Source organism: Ailuropoda melanoleuca, chromosome 3 (genome assembly GCF_002007445.2).
Source record: "Ailuropoda melanoleuca isolate Jingjing chromosome 3, ASM200744v2, whole genome shotgun sequence".
In the NCBI taxonomy this organism is placed as follows: Eukaryota; Metazoa; Chordata; class Mammalia; order Carnivora; family Ursidae; genus Ailuropoda; species Ailuropoda melanoleuca.
Window position 1 is genome coordinate 98,313,505 of NC_048220.1, and position 24,530 is coordinate 98,338,034.

Sequence of the window (24,530 nt, forward strand, 5' to 3'; positions counted from 1 at the left end):
CATATTTTATAGCTTGTTTATTTACACATTTGGTAGCTTAATTCTTATTTGTCACAGATCTACCAAGTTCAGAAACTTACTATGTACCTGGAAAGAATACAAAGGTAATAGAAATAGGATCTCTGCTTCCAGAGGCTTTCAATTATATGGATCTAAAAATAACCACACAGGCTAATTCAAGGCACAGCCAGCCACTGAGACATGTCTAGCCATTCTTACACAAATATTTCATCAGTACACATGGACACAGAGAAAAGCCTGGAAGGAAGTGCATCACAATGTTAACTGGGTCACCCCGAGATGGTGAGATTATATGTAATTTTTAAAAATTATTTTTATTTCTCAAATAAAAATAGTCCTTAAAAATAAAAATGAAAGCTCTTTTAAATAATTAGGTCTAACACTGACTATACAGATTCACCAAATCCACCAAAAGAATGGATGTACACTCATTCTTTGAGCAAAGAAGCATTTAGGGGGAAATAAAGAATATTCACAGTCCCATATTCTTTCTTTTTAATTATGTTTTCTTGAAACAGTAATATCGGCAATGGCGCTTAAGTGTTCCTTCACTAATTTCCCCTCAGTAGCAGCTCAGGCTTAACTTATTATTTTGTTTATGCTTTGACTAAAACTTGAAAAATTTTCTAGGAGTGCACGCTCTGAAAGATCGGATTGTAATGCAGCACCTTTGAACCAGTTTGCGTGAGCGTGGGAGGAAGGGTTTCTGGGATTGAGAGATGGGGAAACATACGGCAGCGGAATTCAGCCACCGATTCAGGGCACACGTTGTAGCCCCATTAGAGGCTGGGGAGGAAGTGGTTCTGTTCAACCGCACGCTCCGTAGGCCAGGGATCACGTCTGCCTCATTCACCACTGGAGACCTAGCACCTCAGACAGTACCTAGCACACGACGGGGCCTCTAAGTAGTTAGGATGATGCAGTGAAGGAGAGAAGGAAAGCCGACTTTCCTTCCATCACTTTGGAAACCTCTCACCTGGATAATAACAGTAACCTCCTCACTGATCTTGTCCTTCCTACTTTTGCCCTTCTATAGTCCATTCTCCATACAAGACCCAGAATGATCTTTTTAAAAACAAATAAGTTTCTAAAATTAGATCGTGGTGATGGCTGCACAACTCTGTAAATAGACTAAAAATCACTGACTCGCACAATTCAAACGGGTGAATTTTAGGGTATGTAAATTTGCTCTCAATAAGGCTATTAAAAATTGTCGTTCCCCTACTTAAAACCCTCCACTGGTTCCTCCTGTTTCACTTAGAATTCACCAGGTTACTTATGGTGACCTGCAAAATCCCATCCCATGGGCTCTGCCTACCTCTCCATCCTCTCCTCCCACCAGTCACCACCTACCTCCCACTAGGCCTTAAGGCCTTGCTCGTGCTCCTAGCTCTACCCACACTACTCTTCCCCATAATATTCTGAGTGATACCTCTTAGCATTCAGGTCTTCTCGCTGCAGCCCATGCTATTGCCAATCACCCGCCCTCAACTCCACTTTCTATCATGTTTTTATAGCACTTCTCTCTGAAAATTATATTGTTTCCTTTGCTCAAACACAAATTCTGTGAGGGAAGAAAATCTTTTTGTGTTTACCTCTGAAGAACAGCATCTGAGGCACATGTCCATTAAATGTTGACTGCCTGGTTCTTGCACAGACAGTTCATTCTGCCAAGGCTGCCAGGAAAAAACTAGTATCTACCTTAGTACAGCTTTATATGGAAAAAAAAATTTTTTTTAAATTCTTACTGCTTTGGAATGATTATTTTTTTACATGCATGGCAAAACTAGCCAGCTTCTGTCTAGGAAGAGCCATTTCCAAAATTAAAATTAAAATGTAATACTCCCCTATACAAGCTATAATTATAGTGCCCCTGCAGTTTCAAACCTACTTACTTTGGGGGGTTAGGAGCAGGGCTGGCAGGTCTTCTAGTCCAGATGATTACTAAAAGCAGCTGGATCCTTACAAAAACACATAGGCCCTAAGAAGTCATTCTCATTTTACTTTCCTTGTTTAGAACTCTCAGAAAGCCATGGTAATATTTGTAAAATACATACTTAATTACGAAGAGTTTTCCTTTTACTACGGCACCCTTGGTAATTATAATTTCAAGAATGATATAGCTCAATCATAGCCACACCTGCTGAACCACTTCTAATAACATCTAAGAGTCCATAAGCTTGAGCTGCTTCCAGGTACTTCCCCATGAATTCTCATTTGACCTTTGCAACAGCCTCTGGGAAAGAGAAGTGTTACTATTAGTAGTTTTTTGAGGAGGAAACAAAAGTTCAAAGAATTAGACTTGTGCAAGATCCCACTGTTAGTAAGGAGGGATTCTAGCCAAGGGTTCTGACAAATCACTTGCCTTTTCTTCTTAAGGCCTCGTCTGGGAAAATATAGCTGTTCCTACATATGTAACAATAAGTATTAGCAATCAAAAGTGCTCCAGGGAATTAGGAGTTGGTAATAGGATTAAGAGGGATTTGTATTCAACTAAAACTGTTTACTCTATTTTAATAATCTGTATGTTCCTAAGAAGTCCTCAGTTTGGCCTTTACTGTCACAAATCACACACATACAGGGGCGCCTGGGTGGCGCAGTCGTTAAGCGTCTGCCTTTGGCTCAGGGAGTGATCCCAGCGTTCTGGGATCAATCCCCGCATCAGGCTCCTCCGCTGGGAGCCTGCTTCTTCCTCTCCCACTGCCCCTGCTTGTGTTCCCTCTCTCGCTGGCTGTCTCTGTCAAATAAATAAATAAAATCTTAGAAAAAAAAAATTACACACATACAGTATAACTTATTTGTTGTAGCCATATTGACTTATGGAAATATCATTAATGTTTAAGCAATCTCTTTTGGATATTTTTTGTTTTTGATATTTTTAATGATTGTGTTCCCACTGTTTATAAATGGTTTTATAAGCGATAGGTTGAACTTTTAAAGCTTTTCAGAAGGAAAACAGGTTTTAATAAGTAACACTTTATATCAGGAAGTATCTTTATACCAGCACTTAAGAAATACTTGCTTACTTCCACAGAGTTTTAAAAAATCATGTGTCAGAGATTTTGTGATTTTACATTCTACATGGAAACTCATTGATATTAGTTAATTGATAGCCTTTTTTAAACCCACAGGATGCCTGTTATTTCTGTTCTAGTTCTTACCATGCATTAATTTCTCTAAGTCTTTGATAAATCTGTCAAACTAATCTTCAAGGATTTCTTCTTAAGCTCTAAATACTTAGCATTCTCATCAAGGCCGACATAGCTTCTCCAAAGCAATTCCAAAACTAGCATACCCTTACATAAATACCTCAGTGTTAAATCTCTAGCGACGCCTCTTGAGCTGCTATTCCAGTTAATAAGAATAAATTTTGATGTAAAAAATACTTAGGGGAAACTGTAACAATTTCTTCCTTGAAAGTTCTGTTGATTACTTGGGATGAGAAAAATCCCTCAACCAGTTTATTCACTATTCACGTTTTATTACTATTCTTCACAACCAAGTCATTTAAAAACCAAGCAATAATCTAAGTAACTTGCATTTTCCTTTCTTTCTTTTTGCATATCCTTCTAAAATCCCTCAACCAGTTTCACTATTCACATTTTATTACTATTCTTCACAACCAAGTCATTTAAAAACCAAGCAATAATCTAAGTAACTTGCATTTTCTTTTCTTTTTGCATATCTTCTATCCCAGTCCTCCTCTCCCTACACAGCCCCACCTCCTCCACAAAACTGACAGTCATTTTACTTTCCGTGAGTAAAGACCGTTTCAGTAACTCACTGTAATGACCCATATATATATCCCTTGCCTTTAAAACTGAGTAACCCGTATAGGTATCATTAGTCCAGTAAGTGATTTTCATAAAGGACCTGAGGGGTCCGCTAGATCTCAAAGTGCCCTCTGAATCAAAGGTTTAATGATGTTCTGCAATTTTTAGATTAAATATACTTTACTAAGAACCAACTGCTTAAAAGTTTGGAACATATGTATCGTAGAACTAACTTGCTGTTTCATCAGCATATGTATCTGAATTAGAAGTCATCTCCTGGTTCTGTTGTGTGAGCCACATACACAGAGATAGACTGATGGATCTGCTCAATAAACCATGAGATGCAAAAGACAAAGTAAAACTCCCAATACTCTATTAGGAAACACATGTGATCTCAGTAAGCCCAACAGTGACAATGTTCTCCCAGAACTGCTAAATTTTGCATACCAGCTAATAAACTTTGGTTTGAGCCCCACCTAATGGCAAATAATGTTTTTTAAAAATCCTACTTCACTTTCTGAGGCTTGCTCACTTTCATATTTTATATTGATTTAGAAAATGTTCTGCTCTTCATTGAACTAAACAGTTCTATTGAAAGAGCTCTTAAAGTGTTCCGTTTTAACAAGATTAAGTCCTTTTCATGCCTACCCTGGAAGGATAAACTGCCTTTTATAATGGGAAAATGCCCCAGTGAAATGAATATTCCAAAAAACTCTACTCCATCCTTAAATATTTAAATTTAGCCTCATAATTTAGAAATATGTTTTCAATTGAATCATTTTAATTATTTAAGGTTCTCAAACGCTTCTGCACTGCATATCTTTATAATAACCAGTCACAAAGAAAACAGCTTATCTTCCTGAAAACATGGTACTTATTAGAACTAAGTAATTTAATATAAGTAGCTGCTAAAACCAATTCTGAATGAATAGTGATATGCACACTTTTAAACCATACGTGTTTAGTTTTTTTCAAGAGGTCCTTGCCTCAGCCTAATGTTTGCTTCACTTTGTGAGTCAACAAAAAGGCAAAATATTTGGGACAGTAGAGAGCAAAACCAACGTTTTAAGAAAAAGTATTTATTATTTACACCACTGAAATAGTCCCGTAAGAACAATATACACCATGTTTATTTGAAAGGATCAGATTCCTTTCAAACACAAGAACTATGTAAAGCAATACTGTCAACACAAAACAGTGGTCACATTACATATCTGCAGGCGTAAGCATTGCCAAATAAATTTTTTTAATCTTATGGCTAAATATTTTCACTGAAACACAGTGTTTGCACTTAGACAAGATACAGCTGGAACAGAACAAAAACTTTTTGTTCATGCTTTTTAGGGCTGAACCAGTGATATGTCCCCTTAAGAATGTATTGCCTTTAATTGCTTTTCTGACAATGGTTTTAGGCAGAAGTGCTTCCACTTAGCCACCAAAAAGAAATAACTTTTGTTCCTTAGTTTTTATTCTTCAGTCTTATGTTTTCTATTTCTCATACTTTGAGACACACTTGTATCACAGCTTACGTGTTCCAGTTTTACTCAAAGAACACAGACACACATATAGACCAAACTGAGACAGCTCAAAACTTAGAGATGAAAATAGTACACAGTAAGAAGAGAAACTGTGTCTATGACAAAGGAATAAAAAAAAACTCTGGTGACTTTAAGCATACCAAACTAGGTTCCTTACGCAAAAACTTTTTTTTTTTTTTGGTTTTAAAGGGAAAAGCAGTAGTTTCAAGATGGGTTTGGTCAGATTTAGTCAGACAACACCACAATGAGACAAAAACACAAGACCTAACTCATTTCCAAAGCCATGAAATGACAATGTTGAGTATACATTTTTGTCCACTTTTGTGTGTGTGTGTCAGGGCGGGGGGGAACTCGGTACTCAATGCTGGAAAAATTATTTTTTCAAGAGTAACAGGATATTCATATAGGGGAAAAAAGGTTTGTTTTTTTTTTAGCATATTGCTATGATCTTCAAAAATATAAAATTAAATTTACAAAAAACTGGAAGACCAAGTATAAGCAGTCTGATATTCGCTGCAGTGTCCAGCACTATCATAATGATTTCTAGCATAAAAGCAAGAAGTTCGTGATCTCAAGTATCCTCAATAACTGTCAGTATAACTTGTAACTACTGTCCTTGCTTCTTTGACAGATACCTGCAAGAAATAAAATAAAGATGTCTAAGCTGTGTCATGATAAATTCACAATAACAATCTCTCGTCCCAAAAGCAGCAGTTCATTTTAATAACAAAACTCCTCCAAATCAGTAATAATTGTTAATAATTGCTAATATCTGTTGATTAGGTGCCAGCCACTGTTTTAAGTACAGGTATTAATTCATTCAGTCCTCACAAACAGCTCAAAGAAGAGCTTTCTTTTAGAACTTCTTCCTATTTTAGCAGCACGAGGAGGCTAACAACTTACCCAAGTTCAACCGGCTAGAAAGCGGCAGAGCTCAGATTCAAAACAAGGCTCTGGAGACTGCACTCTCTCCCTTCGTACTGCCTGACTACCTAATGTGAAAGTGATATCTTAACAGTGTAACTCCCCAAAAGAACCTCAAACTCATTTAAGGATCTTATTTTCGGGGCGCCTGGGTGGCACAGCGGTTAAGCGTGTGCCTTCGGCTCAGGGCGTGATCCTGGTGTTATGGGATCGAGCCCCACATCAGGCTCTTCTGCTATGAGTCTGGCTTCTTCCTCTCCCACTCCCCCTGCTTGTGTTCCCTCTCTCGCTGGCTGTCTCTATCCCTGTCGAATAAATAAAATAAAATCTTTAAAAAAAAAAAAAAAGATCTTATTTTTCTTGTGGAAAGACTATGGGAAACAGACACTAAAGGACTCTGATCAAGAATGTAAAGATACAAAGATGTTAATTTACTAAGTAAACAATTTTCCCTTCATATTATTTTATAGGAATCTACCATTAAATTCAAATTTTTACATTTCTATTTCTCACATTTACAAACTACTATACTCAGTAGTGTGGGGGGTGGGGAAAGAGCTCTTAAAATCAGAAGACGGGACACGTTTTAACAGTGCAAAACTTGCTCACTTTGTGGCATTTATTATCTCCATGCCTTTGTTACACCATCAGTAATTTGGAGATGAGGATAAAAATGCCTGCCTTACCTTCCTAACAGGATTAGGAGAATCATCTAATAAGAACCTATATGTCAGAGTGATCTGAAAAGCCAAACTGTTGTTATTACATGAACAGTTTCTTTTGTTGCTGCATTAAAGCAAGTGATCTCTAAAAATCAAATTCCAAAAAATTACTTGCAGTACACTAGGGAATCCTGTCCACTTCCTCAGAGGTTTTCCCTGCTTCAGAATCTTGATGTTCATATGCAGGTCATCTGTAGATGTGTGCATATGTTTGTGCTTAGAAAAAAGACCAGAAGACCACACATAAGATGGTAATGGTGATTCTCTTTGGAAAGGAAAATCATTAACTAATTGTTCCTCTACTGGATTCTAGTCTTCTAATTTTTCTGCTGTACAGAGAGATTACTTACAGAGTGATTTTTAACAGGAAACTTTTTAGTGTGTTTTACTTTACCCTGTCTTTATTTTACAGTATGAGAACAGGGACTAGCTTCCCATATGATTCACAGAAAAGTGACCTACCCAGTGTCACAAAATAATTTATAAGTAGCAACACAAATGTGTACCAGTCTCAAATCCTCTCTCCTAGAAGTATTGAAGATCTTAAGAGATACAGGCTTATGAACAAGGTAAAGGTTAAGATGAAAGGGAAAAATACTTTCAGGGGAGATGTCACTGCATTAGAAAATTGTTTTAGAATTCACCCATCTTAAATAAAAGTTCGTAACTGTGTGTATACCAGGGTCACCAGACAATGTTTTCATTCACTACTGTGAAAAGAAAATGAATAAGCAATTAGCACTTACCTTTCCCAATATTTGTGATTTAGGTCCAAAAAGTCATCTAATTTTGCTATCTCCTTGAGGTACTGAGTTAATTTTAAAAGTTCTTTGTCTTTATCTCGATTTAGGTGCGCTTTCATAAAAGGCCTTATCTGTTAGAAAACAAACATCCAACACTTCACATTGCAATAAGGAAACGACCACAAATCTACACCTCTCATTCAAATTCAGTTAATGAGATGAAAATGTTACTAAGGGTATTAGTACTAAAAATGACTTTTGCACTACCTCAGTGAAATAAACTGATAGTTCGTGTCTAATGTTTACAGTGTCAAGTTAAGAGCCCTTCCACCTTATGTACCTTGTGTTATCTTTTCAGTCTGAACCTGAAAACACCGACTTTCTTCCAGCACTTGGGCCCTACATGGCTTCTTACTTTGCAAAACTGCTAGATTTTTTCCCCTTCTATCAATGTAGCTGCTTTTTACTAAATAGATAACTTAAATCACGCCACCCAATTTATAAAAAGTTAACCCAAATACAAGCTTGATCCAACAGGGGAGTGAGATAAATTTTAACAACGATCTTCATTTCAGTATTTTTCTATAAAATTTTATATAGCTAAGATATTATACATTTATGTAACATGTCCTCTCACATTTTATCACAAGCATTTTTATCATTAAAGTCTCCATAAAAATACTTTTTAATTACACAAGAGTTTTCCCATAAAAAGTCTATTTTCCAAAATTTTAAGGATGATATGTTTTATGATGAAAACTATTCACTTCAAAAGCATAAAAGTAGATGGTAGACAGAGCAGAGAACTGTAATTAGTAAGGGCTATTAATACCTTGACTTGGGTGGTAATTAATGTGTTATCTTTATAACGATTTGTTAAATAATAAATTTTAAGCACTTTCCTTTATATCACAGTTCCAATAAGGAGTTCTGCTTTTTCAGACATCAGCTCAAATATCTTTATAAAACTCAAGACAGCCTTCCAAAAGTTTTTAATTAATTCAGATAAAATGATATTCTGGGATTTGCTTCAAAATATTAGAGAGGGAAGTAGGTAGGGTATAGAGCAAACATAATCATCTATGAATTAATAAGTTGTTCAAACTGAATAATGCATATGTAGGAATTCCTTATATAATTCCTACATAGTTCTATTTATATTTGGATTTTTTCATTTTATAAATAATATTTTTTTAAAAATCACACTCCTAAAACACATATAAGGACTGAATAAATTGTACTTAGTAAAGTACTAATATATCCTTACTGTGATTTAGAGAAAATGCAAACTGCTTATTAGTTATGAATTTTATACAGTAACACTGAAAAACAGATGTCACTGGTTGAGAACAATGAACCCAAAGAAGTCCATACCCTATCAAGAACAGGAAAGGTTTAAATATTTCTTATACACTTTTCTGTTACTGGAAACACACACCACCATTTTTCCATATGTTCTACTCGCATCAGAACAGCTTGGTGCCAGGGGCCTCCATAGCTGTCGGTCAGCCAGGCTCCCACACCGTGAAGGGCACCAGAGTGAACCTGTGCAGAAGCGAGCACTTGTAGGTGCTCCTGCTTCCAAACAGGTAGGGCGGGCAGTGCTGTTTCACATTAGTAGCCATGAATGTGAAAGATCAAGAGAAGACTCTCTTGAAGAATCAGACCCTGCTTAAATCCTGGGGCTGGAAGTACAGAGGCATGAGATCATGACGTAGTGAAATGAGTTTCTGCATAATCTTGGGCAATACTATAATATTTCAAAGTATTCTTCATTCAAATAAAAATTGTAAAGACAACATGTTAACTTTCAAACTATTAATATACAATGTACAATGTAATTCCTAGTTTACCAAGGCCCTGCTAAGTTAACTTTTCCTTTTGAAACATGTGGTTGTAAGCACTATTAAATTGCAAAACTAAAATACTCCTATGACTCTGGATCTGAAAGTTAAAACTAGTAGGTGGAAAAAAGTCTACTATTTACTTAACTAACTTCACTTGTTCTAGCATAATCACTTCTTACTGTACCATTCTTGAAAAATGATCTCACTAGCAGGGCAGACAATATATATGACCACTGTAGTCTCATATCAAAGAAGCATTTTTAGGAACTTAAGATGGTCTAGATTATCTGCATTCTCTTATAGCATCATTTCCTTGTATAAGTAAAAATGAAATTTTCAGAGTATCGATTTATCCATGACCAAAACCAAAGTTTTTTTAGTTCAATACTGTATTCATAATTCACAATGCCTTCTATATTCTATGTCAAACCTTAAGATTAGCAAGCTTATATTATTAGAAGTTTACTGTTCTAAAAATAAGCAGTCATCTTTAAGATCTCTGTGAAATCTTTTTTGAGACTTCTATCAAGAACATTATGAAACCATGACAACAAAACACAGTAAGAACAGTTCTCAATTTCAAAACTGCTTTTATGTCGATGTGGGCAAATCATTAATAGCTACCTTCTTAAAAGAGGTTTTCAAAAGGAGACACGGGAGAAATTATCAGTGGAATGTTTAAAAATACCTCTCCTGAATTAAAATTTGGAGGATTGTAGACTTGTATTTTGAGAAATTCCTTCAGTGATTCTATGGAATGTCTAGTTTAAAAAAGAAAAAAAATCCTGCTCTAAAGTAACATGAAGAACTAGAAATTCATATCATCTCTGCATCCAGAGGTAAGTAGGGCCCAAATGTGGGCTGGGAAAATGAAGTTTCTTCTAAACAGATATGAAACTAATGATTGTATTTTTTTTTTTAAGTTAAAATTCCCTCAAAAAATCATCCTTGAACATCATGACTTCACCGCTCTTCTTGACAGGTATTAACCACTGGTTTCATAGAGAATTTGGTTTAGAGCAATTGAATCTTTTCTCAAGAATTTATTCCTGTACCTCACACTTGGTAAACTACACACAAGAAAAACACTTCTCCCAAAGCCTCAAACAGAAACCATTTTTAAAGAGGAACATAACCAATCCACCTCAAGTACTTTTCTTCCAAGTCAACAGCTCTTAGAATTGCGGCAATTCACTACCAAGATCAGCATTCTGTCTCTAACCTATCCTCATACACTAAAGGCCACATCCAGAAATGCAAAGTTTCAAATTTTTATCTTACCAATTTTACATGACTCCTAGGATTAACTGTTACTATCATGCCTATACAAATTTGCATATGACTTCATGCTAAGATTACCACTGGCCTAGGAATCGAGTCACTTAGATTCTTTTTTTTTTTTTTTAAAGATTTTATTTATTTATTCGACAGAGAGAGAGACAGCCAACGAGAGAGGGAACACAAGCAGGGGGAGTGGGAGAGGAAGAAGCAGGCTCATAGCGGAGGAGCCCGATGTGGGGCTCGATCCCAGAACGCCAGGACCACGCCCTGAGCCAAGGGCAGATGCCCAACCGCTGTGCCACCCAGGTGCCCCCGAGTCACTTAGATTCTAACTCAAATTCTGTCATTAACCAGTTACATACCTGATTTTGGGCAAGTTACATATTTTCTGATCATCAGACTGTTTATATATAAAGTTACGAAGGTAGACAAGATGACAGAGATTTCTAGCCCTGGCATTTTATAACTCTAAGCTCTCTAATTGCCCTGTATGAATTTTCAAAAAACCTTAGCTTCAGTTAAAAAGGAAAAAATAAATCCTTACTACTAGCTCTCCAGCTAACCAGAACATCAGAAATCCTGAGATTTTTATCCCTAATAAAATGCCTGTTGCTTTTACTTGTGATGCCGAAAGTCAACGTGAGTAAGCCCATGTTGTTCCAAAGAGCTAACTAAACAGAAAACACCTGGATGAGCTGGCAAACAAAGAAGATGTCAATGTGGGAGAGAGAATGTTCAACTATGTATCAATTTTTCGAAATATGTAAGCTCTCTTGCCTGTGACCATAATACAGTACTTTTGAAATTTGATCAAATTCAACAGTGCTCAAGCTCTACCACAAATTCCGGATTACGTAAGCATAGCAAGTAAAATTACGTCTTACCTTCAGTCCATTCTGTGGGTTCATTAGAAAATTTCTTCCTATGTCATCAAACATTATGGTGTTTTTTTTGCTGTAAAACTCCGAAAACTTTCCCCATATAACACCAAGAGGCTTTACCTTAGAACAAAATTTTACATTTAATTCAAATTTTATCAATAGTTCATCCTTTCTTAAAAGCAGAGCTACCTCAACATGCTCAAACCACATCAGAGCACTCCTTTCCTCCTGCAGGACAGTGATGGTTGGCTGTGTGAAGGGACCACAGCTGAGATGCAACACACATTAAAGCACAACGGATCTCACAATGTTAACTTCTGAAAGGTCTGCTCATGTCTAACTAAACCGACTATAAGACTTTCCCTAGTTTTAACGTGAAGATTTGGGGTCAAAGGAGGAGTAATTATTTAAAATGTAAGAATTTAAAGTAATTGTTTAATTGTCTGCTGAGCAGTCACATGACTTCCTGGGCTAATACATGCCCCTCAGAGCTTGAGGGTCACATGGGGTCTGTTTTCAAAACTAGAAAACCTTAATAACGAACACTGTGTCTGGTTCTATTAATACAGAATTTAAATATTTTGTAGAGGAAAACAGATTGTCTTAAATTCAGTGGCACAGGTGCACAATTTCTAGAGCAACTGGTTAACTTCAAAAGCATTACAATTTGTAAATTCTTACTTCTATTTCGGAGTTGTTAAAATGAGCCTTCAAAAAGATAACTCCTTACATATTCATATCTGTTGGTACTTGCATAAAGTCTCTGTAAGACCACAGAAGAACAGTAGAAAGAGAAGACTAAGTGGCTAAAGGGCCAGGGGAGGAAGACTTTTCATTACATACTTTATTTTTATTTTTATTAATATAGAAAAAGCCTTTTTTTTAGTGTCCTAGCTACTGCAAAGAATGTTACTGAAATTATTTTATTTAAAATATTTTAATTTTATTTGCCTTAGTTTTTACTCTTTGTTTACTACTGAAACAAAGCCCCTAAATACTTCAAGACAAATATGAAACTGACACAGTAAGCCAGATTCTTCATTTTCTTAGCTAACAAAAGCTTAAAGAAATAGGACAAGAGCTTTAGTTTATAACACCCAGGGTTAAAATCCTACATCCTCTTAAATAGTGCTGTCATTTTCTAATCATGTCAAGTGCCCTTTGTTCCCTAAAACATGGACTTTCTTCTCAATTAAAGAAATAATACTCGCTGACTGTAAGAAATAAACCTGAAAACACAGAAAAGCACACAAGAAAAATTTAAATTACCTATAATCTAGTCATTACCAAGGATATATTTACCTCCAGTCTTTTTTTTTTTTTTAAGATTTTATTAATTTTAGAGAGAGACTGCAGGAGCAGGGAGAGGGGCAGAGGGAGCAGAAGAGAGAGAATCCCAAGCAAACTCTGCATGTAGCACGCCCCTATGTGGGGCTCGAGCCCAGGCCAGAGATCATGACCTGAGCTGAAACCAAGAGTCCAAGCTTAACCAACTGAGCCATCCAGGTGCCCCTCCTCCAGTCTTTTTTATAAACATCAACAACTTTAGAGTTCACAGATCTTTTGTTAAGGGGAAACCTGAACCAAGTAAAGGTTAAAAACTATTTCTAACAGCCTGCAAATACTGCTAAGTAATTCTTAAACTTTAATGACGTATCATGATAAATTTTTAAATCACTAAATATTCTTTTACAACAAATGGCTGCATTCCATTTTATGGATGAACAAAAATTTTATATCCAATTCCCTATATTAGATATTGAGGATTTATTCATTTTTCTTATATAATTATCATACAGTGTTATATCAGTTTCACATGTACAACATAGTGATTTGACAATTCTTTTTTTTTTTTTTTTAAAGATTTTTTATTATTTATTTGACAGAGATAGAGACAGCCAGCGAGAGAGGGAACACAAGCAGGGGGAATGGGAGAGGAAGAAGCAGGCTCACAGCAGAGGAGCCTGATGTGGGGCTCGATCCCACAACGCTGGGATCACGCCCTGAGCCGAAGGCAGACGCTTAACCGCTGTGCCACCCAGGCGCCCCAGTGATTTGACAATTCTATACACTACTCAGTTCTCATCACGATAAGTATAGTCACCATCTGTCACCATACAACGCTATCACATTATTGACTATATTCCTTATTCTGTACTTTTATCTCCATTACTTATTTCACAACTAGAAATTTGTCTTTCTTAATCCCCTTCATCTTTTTCACTCATCCCCTTACCTATCTCCTCTTTGGCAACCACCAGATTTATTTATATTTCTCTAATTTTTCACACGACTACGTTTAACATTCCCCAAACTTTTTTTCAGTGTTTAGATTTTATAAATATAGTACTTTAGTAAGTAATAATGTTTTTCCCTTGATGTATGAAGTATTTCCCTTATTGAATAAATCTCCATGCACTTAAAGGATTCTGTTTATGATTTTGACAATTTCAACACAGTCTCCTCCACGCCTTCCTAGTTTGCTAAGTTCTCCCCAATTCCTATTAGTTCGTGTGCTTCCCAAAGGTATAGACCATGTCTCCTCATCTCCAACAGTGACTATCACGACACCTTCGAGTAAGAGTTCTTACTCTTTACAGTTACTTGCTGAGTAGACAAAGAACTCTAACCTTTTTAGCCCAACCCTTCTCTCTGATGGTTTTGTTCCTCTTCTCCAGGGTTACACATACATCATACCAAAGTACATGCATCATGGTATCTGCTTTTACTTCTCAGTTTTAAATAGGGCAGGGTGAGTATGTTTTGGTTTGCTTCCAGTATCTTCCTTGATGATATTCAGTATTTTTTTCTCACCTACTCTGATTTGAGCAACACTGTGCTGCCGTCATCATGGGACAATTATCCATGACCATTCTGGACAGTCTTGCTCAAGATCCTTAATTCTATCATTAAACTCCAATCTATTAACCTTACATACATCTTCCTAAGTCAAACTCAACTGATACTTTACTATCCACTCAGATGTACTTCTCAACTCTTTCTCTACTTTTCTCCATCAATATATATATACACAAAAAGTATACGAGAAAATAAACAAGTCTTTAAACAAAAGTAAAATGATTTCTTACATCTATTAATCCTCTCCTTGGAGTATGCACTGTTATCATAGCAGCGCTGTCCAACATGAAGGTAATCTTATAATTCGCGTTTGTGCTCACTCCCAGCTCCTATAAATACAAATACTCATGTGGTTAAAATATAATAATATGAAAAATTCCAGGCTTTCTGGATATTCCAGCTACAATTTCCCCCAATGCCAACACTCTATCCTACTGACTACCACACCTTGCTCAACAACTACCAAGGTTTTAGTTTCGTTTAAGCCAACAAATGGTAGTCCAAAGAAAATAAACTAGAAACAGATTACTTTCCATTATATATTTCAGAAGAACATCACTTCTTTATCACACACAAAAGCAAAAGAAGGGGCGGGGGGGAGGGGGGAAGCATTATTGTAAAATGGGGGGGGAAGGAGATGGAGCTCTGCTGTACTTTTTCTTGAAAATGACTTAATTACACAATATATTCCACCATTAATCAGACTTTAAACACACCTCTACTCCTGATAATGGCATTTGTTTATCTATTAAACACCCTCCAATGAGAATGAAATTAATTCAACTTGGAACTTCTAAAAAGGCAAATGCAATTTCTAAACATTCTTAAATGGATTGTCTAACACTTACTTTCATTTTAGCTTCAATCCACTTCATATTTGTTGCAGCTAAAATATGAAGAATGATAATATGATATAAATGAAAAGCTTGAACTTCATTTAAAAATTTTTTTCTTCTGTATAAGTTTTCTAAGCAAGATTAAAAGTTCAAATGCATCACAAATAATTCCTAACATATTTATGGTAATTTTAAGTATTTATAAAAATAAACTTACTTTTAGTACATCAACAGAGAAAAGAATTTTAACAACGTTTATCTAAAGGATACAGGTAACCAATGTTCAAAAGAATTTTGAATCTAGGAAATTTATAAATCAGGACCTAAATTCCTGTTTAAAAACAACCGTGACACTATTCTCTATGAATCCACATTTAAATATAGGGTGCCTGGGGCGCCTGGGTGGCATAGCGGTTAAGCGCCTGCCTTCAGCTCAGGGCGTGATCCCGGCGTTATGGGATCGAGCCCCACATCAGGCTCCTGCTGGGAGCCTGCTTCTTCCTCTCCCACTCCCCCTGCTTTGTGTTCCCTCTCTCGCTGGCTGTCTCTATCTCTGTCAAATAAATAAATAAAATCTTTAAAAAAATAAAAATAAAAATAAATAAATAAATATAGGGTGCCTGGATCTCCAATTTACTTCCATGTTCCCACAGCCACGCAATGCACTGGCATATATGTCAATATAAGCACATTAATGTTATGTGCCAAAAGTTGATGTTAAAGATCGCCAGGTCCAATGAAAATCAACATTTTGCCAGACTCAGGAAACTTAGTGCTCACTGAGTCTAGGAGCTTTTAACAATGAGACTGAGACAACTAAATTCATAAATTCTATCTGTTATGTATCTGCTCATTGTCAGACACCCATTCGTTTTGAGATCATTGATATTAAAATTCAAACCTCAGTTTTATATGCCCTTCTGGTCCCAAGTTACTAAACTACATGGCTATTATCAAGTAAAATGTTTAAAAAGGGAAAAGGAGTTTAATTGTTTACAGCATGTGTATGAGTGTGTATGTATTTTTTAAAAGACAAAAGAGGTACCCAAGTTCTCAAAATAAAAATCTTTAGCACACAAGCACACACAAACTGGAAGAATCACCTTATACTCAAAACCAGTCAGTTGAACTAAAATTTTAGAGACTGATATATCTACAATGACAACCATCATGAGATAGGGAAAACAACCTTTTAAACTCAGTATCTCTTTTAGGTCTACAATCCCGAGATGAAAAAAATAATATTCATAGCCAATAAAAAGGGTTTCCAATTAAGTGATTATTATATGTCAGACATGGTACTAGTTGCTATGCTGATACTTTTATTCTTATAAAAGTAAACCTGTAACACAGGTTTACTTATGCTCATTTCTGATGAGGAACTTAAAGTTCAGAGATATTAACTGACCTGCCCAGAATCACAAAGTAAGGACAAAGTCGGAATTAAAACTCTAGCTTATTTAGCTCCAAAGTGAAGTGCAGTTTTCAACATACTACCATAAAATATCATAATTTACAAAAATAACTTATTTTAAATATATGATTGTAAAAAAATTTTCTAAATTTCTAAGTCTACTTTAATAACATTTAGAGGAAAAACTTTTTTCTCAAATGTCATCTCAGGTGTCAGCTGAACAAAAATTTGTTCCCAGGAAGCTTTCTTCCCTGTATCTTATCTTAAATACGTATTTTATAACATGTATTTAACTATATATTTAATCTAAATGGCTGTGAACTTATATTAATACTGAATAATGGAGATACTCTGATTAAAAGGAAAAGTACAAAGGAAATTTAAAGATTGAAGTAACAAATTTGTGGTCACTCATCAAAACCTAGTACAATTAAATGTATTATTTTTCATGATGAGATTTTATTTAATTCACAATCAGGATAGCTCTTTTCTGCTTATGGCTTGCCAAGAAGCAACTTTAAATGTTTGGGAGGAGATAAGATATAAATTAATACACTGCTTCCTTTCTCAATAAAGTCTTGCCACAACAAAAGGTCCATTGAACTAAACAGTGTGCTCAGTAATGTAGTAAATTTACTTTTTGGAAGCAAACTCATGATCTTATCACAGACCTGTAAGTTCCTGGAATGGTCCACAGACCACAATTTGAGTAATACTGCATTAGTCCGTTTAATTTTCCTTAAGTTAATTCATATTCCTTTATTTCTGAAGAACAACATCACTGTGATTTTTTTTATACGTCTTTCTCCAAGTGTTTTGAAACTGGAGTGATAAAGAAAGGATAAAGCAACAATGTCCTGAAGCATCAAAGATTCTACAGCAAAGATCAGAAAGAAAAATTCCTAATCAAGGTGGGGTCTTACGAAAATAAGATCATTTTTATTCTGACACCATAACCTACTCTCTTCCTGTATTTAACTACTTCAGTGGTATTGGCAAATACACATGTAAGTTTATATTGTGATGCAAGAAAGTCAAACACGTTTCATCAGAAATTTGCTAAAACAAATGAAACACGTATCATATTTAACCACAAGTCATTTTAAGTCACATTTTATAAAGCAGAATAATTGACAGAACAAGATTACTTCCATGGAAATCTAAGCAAAAAATATAGCTTACACCAAATAACAATGTCATAATCCTCATATGCAGATGTGAGGAATTCATGAAGATATGGTCGCATTAATTCTACTCCAGTCTCTGCACAAGACCTATGGTCTAAAAGAAAATCAGTCATAGATGATTACTAGTTTGTTATCATGGACAAGTACCTGATATCAATGAAAATTATGAAATGTAATATAAACATTCAAATGCAAACTACCTGAGACTGAATTACATTGGTTGACAAATGGATGTCTTCCAAAGCACACAATTTAATACCACTGCGATTCAATTTTAATTAACTGATTTTGTTTAATTTGGAAAAGGCAATACCCAGAATTCAGGCTTCTAAAGTAAACTGTAAATAAAGTTTTCATGTAGTCTTTAAAATACAGATGTTATTTTGTGACAAGAAAAACAAACTAGAGCCACCTATACTCACTTAAGCCATTCACCTTCCAGATATAATCACATTTCACCAGAATGACAGGCACAACTAACTTCATAATCAAATTTTAAAATAAGTATACATTAACTTATGACCTGTACTTAAAGTTTAGGATTAGACGTAAATAAATTCATGCTAATATCAGGAGTTAACTAATCAGTTCTTAGCAATATTAGAGGATGAAATAAACACCTTTCTTTTTTGCTGACATGAGAAATTTTAAAGTAAGATTTTGCCTTGAACACAATTAAATGAAAAACCAGGATGAAATATCAAAAATGATTTTTAAATAATCCTCAAAAAATGTAATAATTAATAGAAAATGATGTGGTTGAATTAAGATACATCCATAAATTAAAGTAGTGGTGACCAAAAATATATATCTTTAATTCACAATGAATAATAGCAAATGACTGAGATATTCAAAATATCATTAAGCAAAGGTAAAAAGGATATACATACAAACACACCCTGGAAGATACACTTCAGAATATAAGAACAGTTATTTTGGGGGTTTGGGATTACAAATGACTTCAGTATTTTCTACAGTGAATGATATACTTTCTATAATAATAAGAAAAGCTTTCAAATATTTCATATTGGAAGGAAAAAATAAACGAACAAAAGGAAAAAAAAAAAGAGTGGTTATGGGTAACAGAAGATGAAGCACAATTTTAGATGACTTACCAAATAACGTATAATCAACATCTAGTACCAAAAGCTTTTTCCCTTCCCTGGGAGGATTCAAAATTTCCACTTTATACTCTTTTACTCTGCGAGAAATTTTCAATAGGTTTTCTTCCCTAATGGAAAAATAAAATCAGGTGAAACGTTCACTTTTTTCTCACATTACAACCCATTTCCTTTGATAGTATAAAGCACTTACCTATTTTCTACTTCAACTACTTCGTCCTCAATATCAAAGTCATTGACAACATCATCATTGTCAGGAGGTGGACCTAAGACATCTTCCTATTAAGATGAAAAACAGTTTCGTTTTACCAGATTGTCTTTAACAAACAAATACATGCATAACATAAAAAGCAAATAAGAGATACAGTCTGAGTTCAAGAATCTTTCAAACACACACTGTGAGAAAATTTCCACATTTTATAATTCATTATATACGTTCACTGGGCAGATTTACCATGTTAAATTTGACCATTTGCACTACTACTATGCTTATGGCTAACTATATACTAACAAGTTCCCTAGTATTTGTTTTCCACTGAGTTAACACCACATAAACTGTGAAGTTTTTATTTTTCACTGACTGCCAAACTGACAATTTTACCACAATTAAAACCATGATATAACAGTGTAATATAAATCATATCTTCAAAGGGACAAATGGTAACAAAAGTAAACATTTACCAAGCTCTCCTCACGAGTTCCCATCATCATGATTTTAGTATTTGGTTTCAGTTTGAGAGCTCCAAGCTTAACATCATTTTCTGCAGGTTTGCCTACAATACAAGCAAATGACTGTTTTCTCACTAAAGTTCAGGTGCTGGTTTCACTATTCCATTATACAAAACCCTAACATTAAAAGGTTTGGTACAAATTCCACAGCAGTTTTTTCTTTTTTCCTTAAATTAACAAACTGTCACTGCTGAATTAGCAATGTCTAACACACTAAGAAGTAGCAACTAATACAAGGTTTGATTCTTTCCCCAACTACATCTCAGAGGAACACCTTTATCCAACCAGCTGAACAAAATAAATTCATGTTTTATTTTGTTGTTCAAGATGAAGATGTTTTCCAGAAAGTCTTGAACACTGAGCACCTAAGATAAAACTAGAGATTTATTGCTACCCCAAATTCACCCTTCAATGATATGACAAACACCATGAAAGTCCCTTTCCGACTGGATATGAACACTGCCAATAATTTTTAAATCATCATTTTAAATCATCATTACTTTTGAAGCAGAAAAGATAATTTAGGGAGAGTATAAGAACAAAGCTGTAATGAAAAAGCTGTGCTAGAACACAGATGTCAGAAATTACACTGTTTTACCTGAGACTTCCAAGCCAAAGGTTTAACAAGCAAACACCAACTGTCAGAGGAATCAAAAGTAATCTTAATAGTGGTGGTATTTTCAAGTAATTTTTAATATTCTTATTTTCATCATAAAACAATTTTAGGAATATCCTTAACAAAGGAATCTCCGAGGAGAAAGACTTATTAAAGAGAAAAAAATAACTAATATAAAAATTCATAAGTATACCAATGCAAAAAGTTTAAAGTGAGTAGAGAATTACCTTTAACTTTGAGTCCAAGTAACTTTTGGCGTTCTGGTAGCACTCCTGTAAGGGTCTTAAGAAACTGTTTGAGATCTAGCACGGTATCATCTTCTGAAAGTGTGGTCACTGAATATTCCTGTCCACCCCATTTTACGATGATAGGGAGGGCCATCCTTGAAACATATGATCAAGCAGCTTTCACTCAGAAAAAGATACCTAAAAAGAAAGGGATATACAAGTAAATAAGTTAAAACAGATGTATCAAAGATGTAGCCAAACTTGGAACTAACTTTAAGGAGCAATGCAGTTTGAGTCCTACTTTACAACTTGATGGTGGAGAAATAACATTTTCTCCTTACAGAAATGCTGGAACACCAAAAGTAATTAGGACTCAAAGTTAAAATTCTCCTACCCTCCCAATTTTTGGCTTAAAGTTACTACTTCTAATACTCTGTCCGATTCTCCCTGTTCGACTGTTAAGCTGCCAATGATCAGCTACCTATCCCTCCCTCTCTGTTTGGCCAGGTTTATGCTACAGGTAAATTCCTCCATGATGGACTAGTCGTATTCATTTAACACTTGAGAAGTAGCACAGTGAGCTGTTAAAAGTGAAATCTCTAGGGGCGCCTGGGTGGCTCAGTCGTTAAGCGTCTGCCTTTGGCTCAGGGCGTGATCCTGGAGTTCTGGGATCGAGCCCCACGTCAGGCTCTTCTGCTGGGAGCCCGCTTCTTTCTCTCCCACTCCTCTTGCTTGTATTCCCTCTCTCACTGTCTGTCTCTCTCTGTCAAATGAATAAATAAAATCTTAAAAAAATTTAAAAAAGAAAGTGAAATCTCTAGAGCCAGAGTACCTGGGTTCAGACCTCAGCTATCCCATTTATTAGCTATTTGACTTTCGAAAGTTATCAGACTCTTAATGTCTAGGTTTCCTCATCTGTAAACTAAGGATGAGAATACTACCTACTTTGGAGTTCTTATGAGAGTTAAATTAGCTAATATTTATAAGTCACATAAACCTTGCACATAGTAAGCACTACATAAATAAGTACTGGCTAAATAAGTTGTCTTAAAAACTTGAGCTAAAGTGTTCCAGGCACTGTGCTAAATAAAAAGTACTGCCATTATGTGTTTCATATGTAATAAATTGGGCAGTTTTTATGCAAAGTCCTTTAACAAGGTATATAATAATTGCCCCTCTTTTACAATTAAGGAAACAGGACTTCAGAGAGGTTAAGTAATCTGCTCATGCGCACATAGTTGGTAACAGAACAGTTCTGACTAAATCTCATGTTTCTTCCCCTACAACACAACTGCCTCTCTTGAATTGGAACCTACAGGAGGCAAGGTGCCAAAGATCAGTAAATACAAAACCCACAGGCACAGATATAAGCACACAAAGATTAAATACTGGCTGCTATTCTCATCAACAATAGCATGTAGGTCTCTTCCCTTTTAAAACTTACTATCAGTTTTCCTAAGTCCATCCCCCCCACCCAGGTCAGAGAATTGAATTTCCTAATCCCCATTTCCAAATGCTATTGCTTGTTTAATGAAACATTTGATTGCATTCTCCCTGGATTATGACCAACTGCAAGAAGGCAAATCGTGAATCATAATATGCAAAAATTACTTAGAAACTTAAGGTGTCTTCAACATGTCCACTAGAAGAGAGCACCATAAAATCACTTATACTTATGCTCTTATGTTTATAGCTGCTCTACTGAAATTTAAATAAGGTGCTAATTTAGGGCAATGTATTCTGTTAGAGATAACTTGCTCTAACAAATGTTATAGTCCTCAATAAAGAGCCAAAGAGACCTTTTGAGCCAAACTAAAATATGGTTTAAATATTATTTCTCTGTGACAGTGGGAATAAAAATAAAAATTTACATGAGCTGAGAATGCAAATAGCACTAAAACAGTTTATGTTGTGTTGGGGGGCGGGAAGAGAGTTTGGAGATCACCTGAGCTCCAGATAAGCCTGGACAAGTCATTTCACCTCTAGACCAGTATTCTCAAAGCGTGGTCTCAGATCAATCAACAGCATGACCCTACTTGGTAACTTGTTAAAAATATAATTGGGGTTGGAGAGAAAGGACTCAGCAATTTGTTTTTTAACAATCCCTGTCCCAGCCTTCCCCTCACCCCATTTCTGAGGCATACTGAAAGTTTGAGAGCCAGTGCTCTAGACTCTTCAATTTTCTCAGCTAAAAAAGAAAATATGCCAGATGGCATGGGCTCTGCATGCTTAGTAAAGTAGTATACAAATGTTATACATTGTACACCTACACCACTAGTGGGATTCCAAGTTGGCAATTGCTCTAAAGGACCAAGCATAACAAAACACCGTCAAAATTTTAAATGCATAGTCCTTAAAACTGCTTTTGAACCTCATTTCTTCAATATTCAGATCATTCACAATGGAACACACAATGCGAATGCCTGAGTCCTTTTATGTTTTCACATTTAACCTTCTTTCTCACACAATTCTAATACTTTGTATCATTCTAGACCCTATCAGATTTATAAACCGAAAAATGATTTGGGGGTGGGAGTGGTTGACAATTAAACCCACACAAGTAAGGATCGCAACTTTATGGTGAACCTAGAGTCAAGAACAGCTGTTGGGGTTAGTTCTTCTGTCTACCATACTGTACTGACTTGCATAGTCAATTCCAAAATTCCTACCTCAAAATGAGGCGACCAATATTTACTTAACAAGAACAGTGTTAACTCGCGAGATAACACCTGTGACAGCACTTCCTAAACTCTAAAGAGCAAGACGAATGGTGGCGATGACAGAATAAAGACAACATGCTAAATAATTTATCTCACTTGATTTTCCCAATCCTGATCTAACAACTGTCGTCTTCATTATACACATTAGAAAACTGAAAAAGAGGGGCGCCTGGGTGGCACAGCGGTTAAGCGTCTGCCTTCGGCTCAGGGCGTGATCCCGGCATTATGGGATCGCCCCACATCAGGCTCCTCCGCTATGAGCCTGCTTCTTCCTCTTCCGCTCCTCCTGGCTTGTGTTCCCTCTCTCGCTGGCTGTCTCTATCTCTGTCAAATAAATAAATAAAATCTTAAAAAAAAAAAAACTGAAAAAGAAAACAACTTGTCCAAAACCACACTACTAAAAAGTAGCAAAGGCGAAAATTTGAAACTAATAGCAGCAAAAGTTAACACCTTGGGAATTCAGAGGTTAACTTTTCGACAAGCCTACAGCACAGACGCAGCAACCGCGAGGTAGGGCAGAGGCGACAGCTATGGGAAGTGAATGGTCTGGGACAGCATACAAGCACAGGAGCGCCTCAAAAACCCCAGAGGCCCGATGCCTTCACTAGGGAGGGTGAGGAGGAGGGATGGACAAACCCCAGAGGAGGGAAGAATGAAGCCAGGGGACGCAAAACCCACTGGGGCTCGGGAAGCCCGCGACAGAAGCGAGAAGGCCGGATGGGAGGGCGGAGGCTCCTGCGACGAGCTGGCCGGAACCGGAGGCCTGGGCCGCAGATTGGGGCAGACGCGGCCCAGGGCGTCCACAAGCAGCCTCCAGCCCGCCGCGGCCGGCCGCAGTGCAGGCCGCGTAGCGCGAACAGCAGGGCTGCGCTGCGGTCCCCCGGCCCCAACGGCCTCTCCATGGGCAGCGCCCGGGGTGCCCCGCGTCCCCTCACCTGGAGCGCGGCGGAACCCGCAACAGTGGACGCAAGAACCGGCCGCAGCGGAACCGAGGGCGACCGGAAGTGAAAAACGGAGACCGGAACCGGCTAACGAACCGGAAGTTCAGGTTTGAAACGGAAACGCGCTGGAGACCGCACGGCTCCTTCCCG

At 36.4% G+C, this 24,530-nt stretch overlaps 2 protein-coding genes across 4 annotated transcripts in view; one reads left to right on the forward strand and one right to left on the reverse strand.

The window, feature by feature from the left end:
• UBLCP1 (ubiquitin like domain containing CTD phosphatase 1) lies at positions 1 to 24,511 on the reverse strand. Its single transcript, XM_034656793.1, has 11 exons — positions 24,375 to 24,511; positions 20,720 to 20,917; positions 19,829 to 19,920; positions 19,341 to 19,426; positions 19,142 to 19,257; positions 18,022 to 18,120; positions 15,438 to 15,475; positions 14,820 to 14,918; positions 11,734 to 11,850; positions 7,725 to 7,852; positions 1 to 5,967 (listed from the first exon to the last, which is right to left on the reverse strand). Exons 2-11 carry the CDS (start codon positions 20,871 to 20,873, stop codon positions 5,940 to 5,942), a joined length of 957 nt encoding a protein of 318 aa, XP_034512684.1. The 5' UTR covers positions 20,874 to 20,917; positions 24,375 to 24,511; the 3' UTR covers positions 1 to 5,939.
• The window catches only part of LOC117801570, a 28,427-nt gene continuing 27,881 nt past the window's right edge, over positions 23,985 to 24,530 (forward strand). The window contains exon 1 of one of the 3 annotated variants that reach the window (XM_034656796.1): positions 23,985 to 24,487. In XM_034656796.1, the coding sequence (XP_034512687.1) occupies positions 24,035 to 24,487 (453 nt within the window). In that variant the 5' untranslated portion in view covers positions 23,985 to 24,034. The remainder of the gene's footprint in view (positions 24,488 to 24,530) is intronic. The other 2 variants (XM_034656794.1, XM_034656795.1) reach the window with 2 other exon arrangements.